Below are 12,864 nucleotides of genomic sequence, written 5' to 3'. Positions count from 1 at the left end.
AGTAGAAAAAAGTACACCTTTAAATCCGAATGAAATACATAAAACACATATTATTATACCTAACTACACAGCGCTTAAACTTGTTTCTAAATACTGCACGTCAATAGTTATAGTTAGTCATTACGAATGTTGTAAAATATAATTAATTGCATTGCAAGCGTCACTTCCTGCCAACTAGCGACCAGCGGCGGTCAAATACGAACTTTTATATTTTAATTAACTATTCGATTTGGTTAGCGAATAGTTAACGGTCGAAACAAATCGGTAACGATTTATCCGCGTATTAGTAAGTGCCGGTTCATATTTTACATTCCTATAAATATTGTATTGTTTTGAATCGAATCATTCGCATCGCCAAACTTTGGAATACTTTGCCTGAGTCGGTAATTCCGGATACGTAAAACCTTGGTGTATTCAAATCTAGAGTTAAAAGGTATCTTCTAGGCAAGCGTACTACCGCGTCGATGCTTAACATCAGGCAAGACATCAGTCAAACGTTAGCCAATTACGGGTAAAAAAAATATGTTCTTATAATAAAGTTCAGTAATGCCTAGGTCATATTTGCCTGGTAATTTGGAAAAAGATGTAATGAAGACTCCTTAGACAAACGACCGATTTTATTAAAAATATTATGCTTACTGGAAATTAAAGAAGGTAACTTGTTGCCCTGTTTAATATAGAACATGAACAATAAACACACTTAATACCTTATTCGACTAACCTCTTACAAGTATATATTTTTTATCAAATATGTATTTACAACTAGCGACCTGCTCTGAAATATACTACAGAATGACTTACAACGTTCACAGTTTTTCAGTCGTTAAACAATACAAACCGCTATGTTCCTGCGTTTTAAATCTTTAATATCTTCGAAAATATTCATTTAAGTTACATTTTATAAAGGGCCATATTGATCTATATTAAATTTACAGTGTATTTAAGGTACTACTAGGATAAGGATTAATGCTGTATTGCTTAAAATCGCTTCGAATATAAGCCATTATTTCTCGTAAAATAAAAAGATAAAAAATGGTTATTGTGGGTTATCCCTAGGATATAGACATACACCAACGCGGACATTTTTAAGACCTTTTTAAGGTAAACAATACTGTAGTACATTATTTTGATCTATCTCGTAGGGTTGAGTCAGCATTTGCAGTGTAAAATCAAAAATGTGTTTATTTACGATATAACTTCAGAAACCTCTAAAATGATCAGTGTTTCTCCACTATATTGTGCATGTATTATACATATAAACCTTCCTCTTGAATTATAAACATACATAGGGAAAGACAGCGGTAAGCGACTTTGTTTTATACTATGTAATAATGATGATATATTAACCACACAAAAAATCCTGCATGAATTCTGTGATCTATATAATTTTGTATAGAAAATTGCACTATCTGTTAATATTGCTATAGCTGTTCAAATGGTTTTCTTCTGGAATCGAAGCCTTGGCTCGGGTATGATTAAAGGAAAAGTAATAAGCTTGTATCTTGAGCGGGCGCGCGAGCGGGCGCGCGTGGCATGCGCCGTGCGGAATGCACCCTCGTGTAATATCTATAATTCTCGCCATTAACAACCCACTGTAGCTTTTATATGAGACATAAGACTGTGAAACTATTTTAATCCACTTTTCTATTAAACTCTTCGTATTAAATTAATATTTCGTATTGCTCGTGTGACTCGAATTGAAATACTTGTAATGCGTATTCAAACTGTTATTACATTTGTATGACATTGCCGGTACTCAAAGTAGGCTGGATAGATTGGATGTAGATTTGTATAGGGCAGTTTATTTTTGTTTCGTTTGCGTATATCACTATTTTTTTAATTATAAGTACTTATAATTTTTGGCGCTGTAAGGACAATTATATATGATGATTTGTTTTAGTTTATGAGTGTCGTATTTGCTAATCTGTTTATGAATGAATTTGAACCGGCGATTTACTTGGCGGTAGGGCTTTGTGCTAGCTCGTCTGGGTAGGTACCCACTCCTCAAATATGCTACCGCAAAACAGCAGTACCCCGTATTGTTGTGTTCCGGTTTGAAGTGTGAGTAAGCCGGTGTGACAAGCTCAAAGGGCATAATATCTTAGTTCCCAAGGTTGGTGGTGCATTGGTTGATGTAAGGAATGGTTAATATATCTTATAGCGTTATTGTCAATGGGCGAAGATGATCACTTACCATCAGGTGGTGGTTACCATTCGCTCGCACGCCTACGTGTATCATACAAAAAGAACTGAATGAACTCCATAAAAGTTTTTTTTTTTTATACTCATTTTAAGAGCTGAGTCACTTGGGAGACTATGTTGCTCTGGTAGGTTACACAAATATTCTTATATTTACATTATTTACGTTATAAAAGTATAATTGAAAATAAAAAAATTATGTACCAAGAGCATGTCTGTATAGCTACTAAATACAACCACTTAATTGAAAAAAAAAATTTCGAACCAAAATATTAATTCTAAGCATTCATCATAGCAAATATTTATATAAATATAATTTTTAATAATTGCGATGTTATTAATCGAGAGCAAGATTTATTTAAACTCAAATTATAATATTCTTTATTTAATAAAACTAACAGTTTCGCCTCTAGGTATACAAGAACTACTAACAGATTTACTTCAAACATGAACACGTAAAAAATAAAACTGAAAACAATTTAAGTACAATAAAAAACTTAAATTTCTTTTCTCACAACCACACAGAATCAATTCATAAACGGGTAAAAATTAGTCTAGCGGACGTGTATATACTGTAAACGAATCAAGTAATCTACTAACCCTCAAGAACTACCCTTTTTAACTAAACCTTACATCCCACGGCACAAAGTCGAAAATCCCTCGCCAAAACTAAAAACTCTTTTGATGTTTCAGAAAGGAATTAAAAACATTTGTATTATAAAGCGACGCAATTAACTAAATGGCAGGGTGTTTAGAAACTGTATAAAAAACACCAGACTCCTTACTTTTGACGCGAAATATGAGGACTACGTACTTGCGATGTGAGGTGCACGGAAAGTTCACGATAAAAATATCGTTCTCATAGCGCGATCACACGAGTCGATTTCAGTCGAGCAACTGATAAATCGAAAGCTGTTTGTAACGTCCGAACAAACATTCACTCAAATAAAATAAACTAAAGGTAAATAATAATAGTTCGGCACACTTGGAAATAAAAATGAGCTGTTTATATTTTGTCAAACAGCTCATTTTTATTATAAATCTACAAACAGTCTCAAAATAACATAAAGATAATTAATTGTTTATAAGCTTACTGTGTGCACATTAATAAAGATGTAACATTATCCACAAATTATAATCAAAAAATTATGATGAGTTGTCCGCCAGAACTGGCAAGAAATTGACGGAATATGTCATCAACCAATTTATTAAAATTGACCAATTTAAACGCTACATATAATTTAATAAACTATCAAAATATTTACGCGTATAATTTTGATAGTAAACATTGTTATTAAAAAGTATATATTTAAATTTTCGAAATCCAGCGAGAAAGTGCATCGGCGTCCGTACATAAGTTGGCAACATTACGAGCGTATTATGTCTACCTACGTGTATCGTGTACACATTTGATTAACGCCTGCTAAGTGACTTCTTAAAGAGACTGACTTGCGCCATTCATAATACAGTTTAATGGAACTATACATTTTATACGACGTTAATACGTTTTTCAGTTACGAATTTCTTTAACTTAGTTTAGTGTTGAGTGCGGCGAGCTGTGCGCTGTGCGCTGTATACAAATAAACCTGCTCTGTTTATGTTTGACGTGAGTACTTGCTTATTTCCAGACGGCGTCACGACCAAATTTTTTTTATTTTAATTTCAATTGTTTTATTCGTTTTTTTTTTTGTTTTTTGTCTCTCATTTGTTGATTCCAATATAGTGTGCTAATTGCCTTTATGGAGGTGTTTGATCTTGATTAAGTTACGATTAGCTATAATTTTCAAATTGAAACTCTGTACTGAATGTCTCTTTAAAAGCTTTTGACAGCATAATTTTAGCTAGCTATGATATTATTTTCTTAACTAATATTCGATTTAAAAAAGTCTTTCATCTTCAAAATATTTGTAATCTAAGCTGTAACCCTATAAGTCCCTATAAGTTATATTATAACAAAAATTCCTACTGTAATATTATTGGATATAAATGAACTAATTTATCAGCCTTATCAAAGATTAAACGAAAGTGTCAAATATTAAAATATCAACGGAACCCTAACGACGTGTTGGAATAAAAATAAAACAAGTTCCGCAACACGCTGCGCGTCGTGAGTGTCGCCATAAAAGTCATACAAGCGATACATTTCACCGCGCGCTGAAAACGCCGTGCAAACATCGTGAATAGCGCCCCGGCGCGTTGTGTTATAGAAAATTAAATAAAAACTAACTACTTGTTGTTTACATGTATGTATAAGTGTACGATTTAGGAGCCGTCTGTGTGTGTAGGACACATACTTGCTGGTTCTTGATTCTTCATGTAATTAATCACTTTAGGATATAATTTTCTCTGACAGCCCGCTTACAATACCATTCGAATATTGGGACATAGCTTTGACATCCGTCAACACTTTATTATCACCGTATTACTACCCAATTAATAAGTACTTTTGAAAATTAGAGACAATCTTTAGAAAAAAATAATAAAACAATGGTGCTTATAAACTTCACAAGTGTGAAAGTTTAAAAAATAAAACGTAGTTATTATCAAAACTACTTGATGTAAAGGGCTAAATGGTTACCTTATAATCCGGGCTGCTACTCACGAAGCGATTTGCGTGGGAGCAAAGAGAGGGACGTTTCTGAGGTGGGTAGATAGGAGAAGAATAAGAAATCGTTACATGAGCTGACTGATTCGTTGAACACGCGAGAAGGAGGAACAACTTAATTCGAAATCATAATAAGGCGCAAACAAATCGTTCTAATTGAAGCTTTATTATAGAATATTAAAAAGTCAAAACCAAGATACATCTTCTAACTCATCCGGGGAATCATTAAAATATATCAACAAAATAACTATCGATTACGATTTATCGAGCAATTTCTGCTATGCCCGTTTCGTCCGTCCAACTAAGCGTGAGCGTTGTTCGGAGTAGAGACAATAGCTCAGGACTCAGGATCGTTCCAGCGACGTCCGACAGGCGGCCCGTATGCCGGCGATTTGACGCTTCATTAAATATATTTGCGTCTGTCAGTGTTGTCTCTTCTCTATGTTACTGATATCAGTTTATATCACAAGGACAAAATTTATATGTAGTATCAGTATAATAACTCGAAGCGAGTCCCGAACTCAAAGTGAGTCTCACGAAAATTCATGTAAATTTAAATACATTTATTTTCGTCTTAAAAAATCGAGTCGAGGGTAAGGCCGCGCTTTACAGCGTCTGTTTTAACTATTTGGTGGCTGTCGCCATCGCATGCAGACAGTGACACTGTAAAAAAATATTATACATCCCTTGCTCCGCCTGAACCTCGTGTATGTTGCTAAAGTGAAAATTAGTTTCTTTCGTCGCTCTATTTTCAAACATAAATGTAATTTGTGACACGAAAAGATTTTTGAGGGAAATTCCACGTGATCATGGCCACTGTCTAATACTAGATTACGAGGGAAATCAAAAGTTGTGTTTAATACTTCACTAATATTAAAATTGCGAAAGAAAATTCGTTTAATTATTCGTTTGTTACGTTAACTACTCAACTGATTATTTATTATAAAGTCATATATTACGTTGTCAGGGATAGGAAAATGATATTGGGTACTAACACTCGCCCTCCTCCCTTATAAACGGGAGGCCAAAACTAGTTCTAATATTAAAACAATCGGTCTGGTAAGTTCGTTCAGTAGAAGTAATAAGCGGCAACACTTTCTGAACGGCCTAATTGGTCCTCAACGCGACAGAGTTCGTGTTATTGAATTCATCCCCTAACTGATCGCGACAACGATCCGTCGACTGCGCTAAGATTAACAGAATATTTATTACCTTCCAAATCTGCTTATGAAATTTAAATTGATGTTTTCAATAAAAATTTTTATATTTTTTCACGGAATCGTGCTGATATTTTAACTTCATTGCAAGACTAAAAGTTTATAAAGATTCTTATGCAAATTATTAAGTTACAAAAGGTTAAGGGACTAATTAGATTATTATTTATTTATTTAATAAATAAATTGTATAATATTGTAGTCAGCAGTGTAACCAAGTTGAGAGTAATATTCAAATAAATATTTGTCAAGATTATTGACGAAGAAATTGACCGATTTGCGATTCGACGGTTTAAAAACGAAACTAAATAAAAAGACAGGATTATTATTATTAAAATAAGTAATTAATAGATACTACCTTCATTGGTAAAAGTTAGTTGGCACATTTGATCTAGTAAAACATTTAACTAGGTGTTTTGTAGAGGACAATATTCAATAAGGAAAGCAACTGACCTGGGGCGTCTTCTTGTAGATCTGGGAAGTGCGGCGCGGAGGGCTGCGCGTACAGCAGGTTCAACTCCCGAGCTTCGTTTTCCTCTTGCGCCTGCTGGCGACGAAGCGCTACCTGTTAGCGAATTAACGAAAATATAATAATTCTATATTTCATTATTATTAACATTTTATTAAATATATAGAATAATATATGTATTTATAGCTTTTAGTAAAAGCAAGGACTGTTCTAAGGCTTAGAAGCATGTGTGCACTTTCTCACATATATGTAGGTCTCCTCACGGCTTTACTTCTACACGTACGTATCTTAAACATGAGCTTAAAACGCGAATTAAACACTCATTGCTTACTCGAGTTTGAAATGTTGAGAGGGCCCAGTACACGTTACTCTTAATCAAATATTCCGGGTTTTAACTCGGAGACCATAACTGGGCATATACTTAAATCTGTTTGTGTTTCGTCTCGTGTCATCGTGAGGAAACCTACTGATGTCGGATTATATTCTGCAACATCTCTATCTCGCCTCGGAGCAACATGACACACGCGGGCTCGTGGTGTATTTAGAGGTTGTTACTAAACTAGTATGAACGAATGAATGAAATAAAATAGGTACACTAGAATATTTCCTAATTACATCTTTTGCATCTCCATAAATATCCGCACATCGAGATTTGCAATGTACATACGATGTCCTTCTGATAAGAATTATACTGGATTGACTTCATACGTTTTCTTTCGAAATTTCATGCAAAGAAAACCATTGAGTGGCTTATCGTATTATTCTTCGCAGTTTATTAATACAAACCTGTGCAGCCATAACGCGCTGTCTCTCGGCTATCAATGTGCACTTGGCACACACACAGTCCCGCCAGCGACAATAACGCTTGTGTCCTTTTAACGCCGACACAACGCCGTGGTTGCGACACCGAGCGCATTTTGGTGTTCTCTGTACACAGAAATTATAACATATTTATTTTCATTTTTAACACGTGATTTAATTACGATAGAGCTGTTCTTGTGTATTCAATTCAAGGCTGCCGCGGAGCCCTTATTGTCTTAGGCTCAGCTTCAACAGTTGATATTATAGCATCTACTATAAAAAGCTGAGAATCAATGAAAACTGCTAACATATCAAACAGTGATTATTTAACACTTTTAAAATAAAGGCGGACAGACAAATAGTTTATGTAGGTGGACAGACAATTAGTTGATGGTAGGTGGTCACCATTATCGATAGTTTCTGGTTCTCTAAAAATATTTAATAATCCTACCAAAACCAACGTGCCATCAACCATGGGTCTAAGATGTCTGTAACAACACTGGCTCACTTACAAAGGAAACCGGAATACTATATAAATTATCGATGTTTATGTGTCGGTAGATTGTATAATATCTAATGAATACCCAATACCCATACTAGGAATATAAATACTTTGTATAGCTGTGTTCTGGCTTAAATTATGAGTTTCAGGCGCAATAAGACACAGTGTAATTGAAATCTTAGGGTTTGGTGTTGCACTGATAGTTTAAGAAATGGCTTATAGTTTTATTCTTACTGGGCGAATGTCTATGAATTAATGAAACCAGTGCGAATCAAATCAAATTCCTTTTTTCAACAGAGGCATTTTGAACGCTTTCTCTTGCAGTATACATTGACCCACAAAAGAGTTACGGACTCTATGCAGTCGAGTAACAGGAGTACATAGATCTGATATTAAAATAAAGCTACAATTAATACATTCAAAGTTAGCCCTCATTTAGTTATAAGCTAAGTTTAGAAAATCATATCGTAATATACACCAGTGATCTATATTTTCACGCTCTAGACTCAGTCTTTTGGTTGTGGATCGATAGTCAGTCAGGCTACACAATTTTATTAGTATAGATTAGGATTTATAATTGTTCAATTTTATGTTTTATAAAAATAAATACTATTCAAATTCATTCGACGGTCTTTCCTGTAATTAAAATCGTGGAAAAGAGTAACTACTGAGTTTCTTATCGGTAGAATCTACTTTCCGAACCGGTGGTAGTTTAACATTTAATTCTACACAGCAACATTCAAACGACAATTCAAAGGCTTTCATGAACATACTCAAGTAGGTATAAACAATATTTAGATTTTGATCAATTTGGAGACCAAATAATCACTAAGAAGCAATATTATTATACGAAAACTATAAACGTACCTACCACCGCTTGTGTAGATTATATCGAGAAGAGCCTATAACTCAATAGTCACTCATTTATATAGAACATTCATGTTTAAAGCAAAAGCTACATATAATATATCTTTTCTATTTTGATAATTTAATATTCTAATATAATTTATTATTAAAGATTTTTTAAGTAAAATATATAACATTTCTCATTTATATACATAGATATGTATATAACGTTATATACAATATGGTAACTGTTTTAGGATTAGTGCGAATAATCATGCGATAACTGGTTTAAATGAATAAACACGAAATTAATTAATTAAACCAAAAAGCAGTATTTTATTACTAATTATTTTAATTTAGCGCAATTAGTACTGTCGCCTGCTGTCTGTGCGCGTATTCTGTAATATTGTATGTATTGCTTACTGACTGTATTACCAAATAAAGTAATTGGTATATAAATTTTGGTCATTTCATTGCAATTAATTAATTAATATAGGTACGTGTATTTGTGTATTATGTTGTCTTAGATTTTCGCGATTATTACACATTGAAATAAAACTAGTTTTTTAACGGATTTAATCGCGTATATTAATTATTTTATTTTAACATCCCGACGTTTCGAGCACTTTGCAGTGTTCGTGGTCACGGGCAGACTCAGTTGTTAGATATTAAAAATACTTATTTGTTTTTTTTTGCTCTTGTCGTATATCTTTTCATATACATATTGGTTCTGTATGTATGTATAACACTAAACTCCTAAAAGACTATAAGTATCTTGATATAATAATTGTACGTATAAACATTACAAGTTTACTGTAATGTTGTTTTGACATATATATTTTATCAAGCTAGTACTAGCTAGTACCTATTTACTGTAAGTAATGTGCGCACAGACACTTTGCCACACGCCCAGCACGAAGTATAAACCGCTCATTATACCTTGTGTTGGAGCACGGCTTGCACAAAGCCATCTAGAGGATTACTACTTAAATACCACTTTCAATGATAAGCAGAGACGAAATAATATTAATCTAATTGTGAAGAGATACTAATTGTGAAGCGTCAGGTGTTAGGTAGAAAAAAGCCTTCGACCTTTCCTGGGGTCCAAGCGAAAATAAAATTCCACCAATTCGTTTCACTAAAAGAGTTACAGTCGTATTTATATATAAGATATACTGAAATCCACATACTAAAGTTGTACCTAATAAGTCTATCTACATAGTTTTATAATAGAATACAATCAAAACTATGTCATACTTTAGCAGAAAAGACTGTAATAAACACTTATTAAACACAATGTTACAATATTCTAGGTGAAACTAACGATTCGAATGCAGATACTTTCAAGATTTAAAAAATAACTCAGTTGGTATTTTTAATTAATTAAACATATACGTAATAATTATGTATTATTTACACATCAACGTGAACGAACACTAACTCATCAAAAGTTTTAACAGTAACATGAAATAAAGCTTAAAAATTCTAACATTACAAACCAAATAAAGCCAAAACTTCAATCATAGATAATGATATATGTATATTGATTATATTTATTTATTATTATTATTTATAAGTTGCTTTAAAATAATCATTAATGATACTTAGTGGACATGAGTGAGTCCAGCAATAATTCAAAAGTTGAGGTTTGAATCTCTGTTTTTAAAACTGACTGATTTAAGAAAATCTAATTATTTATAAGCGATACTGAAAATGAAACCAATACGACGATTATCTTCCCGCCCTGATTGCGTAGGGGTGAAATCTTTTTTATTTTATTTTTTATTTATGGGATCTGATGAGCGCTACTTTGCGGACCCAATTTAAATCACCCCGAGACTCACTCAAACACACAATTTTATATCAAAATACTTCCAGCCGCATAGTAGAGTGACATTCACACATACAGAAGAATTATATACAAATATATACGACAATAACAAAAAAAATTAAATGTATTGTATTTCTCGCAAATTAAGTCACAGGAAAATGATTCTATTTAATTACCGCCTACTGTGTGAATATTAAATTATTATTTAACTAACACTATATATTCGAATAACAAAACAAAATTAAACATCACTACCTATATACGGAATAACAAATAATCTAATAATTTAATCCCCTAACTACCCTAATAACAAAAATTACAAAGTTACAAAAGTGTAACGCTACACTTTAATAAAGTGTTACATTACAAGTGAGTACAGTCAATGACCTTTGTTATTACATTACATTATACGGTAATTACAGTGGTAATAACATTACAATACCGTAATACAATTATTGAAAGAGGAAGTGACACTTGAAACTGTTATTTTGTAAGCTTCCATGTTTAAATATTAACGGCGTGATTATACGGCATTTAGTGACGAACGGGATTATCGTTCCAAAGTCAATATTTAGCAACTTTTTTCACTCGACGTTTTTTTTTATAATTAGAGACCTTATGATCTAGATCACGATTTAATTAGCTCCGTCCAACAGTATTAGCGTGATTAAAAATAATCGAATACTCCAAATTTCATTCATAGTCAGATTTAAAATAATAATAAAAATACTTATTTTCTTTTAATTTAAAACTCTTTGATTCTTAGTAAATTTAGCTAATACACTTCACAATTATTTAAATATCAAATACTGTAAAACAGAAATTAAAATGGCTCTAGTTTTTTCGTATCTGAGTCTGCGCCGTCGCTCGGAATTAAATATAATAGATTAATTTAAAAAATTTAAAATACACGGCCTTTAAGCATAGATACGCACTTTTAAAAATACACTTGATTTTAAAATTTCATTTTTTTTTTACAGTATTTAGTATCTTTAAAATTACTAAATTAAAAACATATTTATTTATTTATTTATTAAAAAAACACTTGGGCAATCATAGTTTCGAAAATGAAATTCACTACTTTTAAAAATGAATTAGGATAATTACCCAACGTCCTAATCACAACGTACCCTTACCTGGTATCTTTCAGAGGCTCTGAGGAAGAACGGCGGCAGGGCGGCCAGCACCGGATGCTGGACCAGCTGGGAAACGTCCACACCGTTAGGGAGCGACATAATTTCCTAAAACTGTTTCTATTTAGTACAAAACTCTCAGTAAAGTCGCTACACACGAACACTCGCTACGCTGATCTCATCGTCCCGCGCAACAGTTAAAGCGACGTTCCGTTCCGCGGTGGATTTCAACACTGTTGCTTCAATTTTGGCAGAATGCTGACAGTTGCCGGGTCGCGCGGGACAGAGACGGCACGAGTGCGAAACGACACACTGTCTAAAAGGCATATCGGCCTCTCTCTCCCTCTGGAGTGATAACTGTATATGTTGTATCATCCGGTTATATAAAATGTTGTCAGATGAGAGGACGGCGCGGGCCAATGGCGCGGCGCCGGGGCCCCGCCCTCGGCCGCCGATTGGACGCCAGATGCTGAAACTTAATTTATAAAGGTGACTTTTTTGAGAAGCACTCTTTGTTCGGACAAAGCGGGATCGAATGAGGCACAAAAACACAATTACGTTTGTTATTCGCGTCGACGATTTCGCTTTTTAATATTTATTGTTAACGCTTTTGTTTAATCGTTCCAACAGTGGCTCTGAGCGTACAATGCGCGATGTGTTTCGAGGGCATTATGTCGCGATGAGATCGTGCAGATATTGTTGGCCATATTGCTATATCTCAATTCATCGCGACAGTTCGTGTTTCATTCCGACTCGAACAATGTAAGATCGCATGAGATACCTATACGAAGTGCCGGCGTCTCTACATTTCTGTTGCAGAGGCCATTGTGCGAATTGAATGGGATTATATTTATATTATAATACTAATACTTATGTATTGTCTAACTCTATCATATGAAGTACATTAACTGAAGATTTCGCTCAGGCATTTTTTTTTGTTTTAAATTGAATCTTATATTTACAAAGAAAGGATGTTAATATGTAGGTATGTCTGTTTGAGATTATTTTTAGACTTCGAGACCGTTTGCTCGACCAAATTAACAAAAATATTTATTTTTCAGGGAATAGTTTTTTATAGTACCTTCCAACAAGGTAGCTCTCAATCGAGTCAGGTACCTTCTACACCGTTCCACAAGCAGGCTTTGCCAGCTTAAAATAAATGTTTACTATATTAAATAGACAATCACTGCAATATGCCACATGATCGATAGTTATATTTTTTGTATGAATTAAGTATTTTCACAAAAACAGGTACACTCTCCAT

At 33.6% G+C, this 12,864-nt stretch overlaps 1 protein-coding gene across 1 annotated transcript in view; it reads right to left on the bottom strand.

The window, feature by feature from the left end:
* The window catches only part of LOC125072775 (doublesex- and mab-3-related transcription factor A2), a 30,333-nt gene extending 18,586 nt beyond the window's left edge, over positions 1-11,747 (bottom strand). Inside the window, exons 1-3 of the mRNA XM_047683468.1 lie at positions 11,604-11,747; positions 7,274-7,414; positions 6,472-6,583 (exon numbers count right to left, since the gene is read on the bottom strand). Coding sequence (XP_047539424.1) covers positions 6,472-6,583; positions 7,274-7,414; positions 11,604-11,702 — 352 coding nt within the window. The 5' untranslated portion in view covers positions 11,703-11,747. The remainder of the gene's footprint in view (positions 1-6,471; positions 6,584-7,273; positions 7,415-11,603) is intronic.
* Between the last annotated feature and the right edge of the window lie 1,117 nt (positions 11,748-12,864).

Source organism: Vanessa atalanta, chromosome 22 (assembly GCF_905147765.1).
Source record: "Vanessa atalanta chromosome 22, ilVanAtal1.2, whole genome shotgun sequence".
NCBI classification, from domain to species: domain Eukaryota; kingdom Metazoa; phylum Arthropoda; class Insecta; order Lepidoptera; family Nymphalidae; genus Vanessa; species Vanessa atalanta.
Note: the sequence above shows the minus strand (reverse complement) of the source record. Positions and strands in the feature narration are given on the sequence as shown.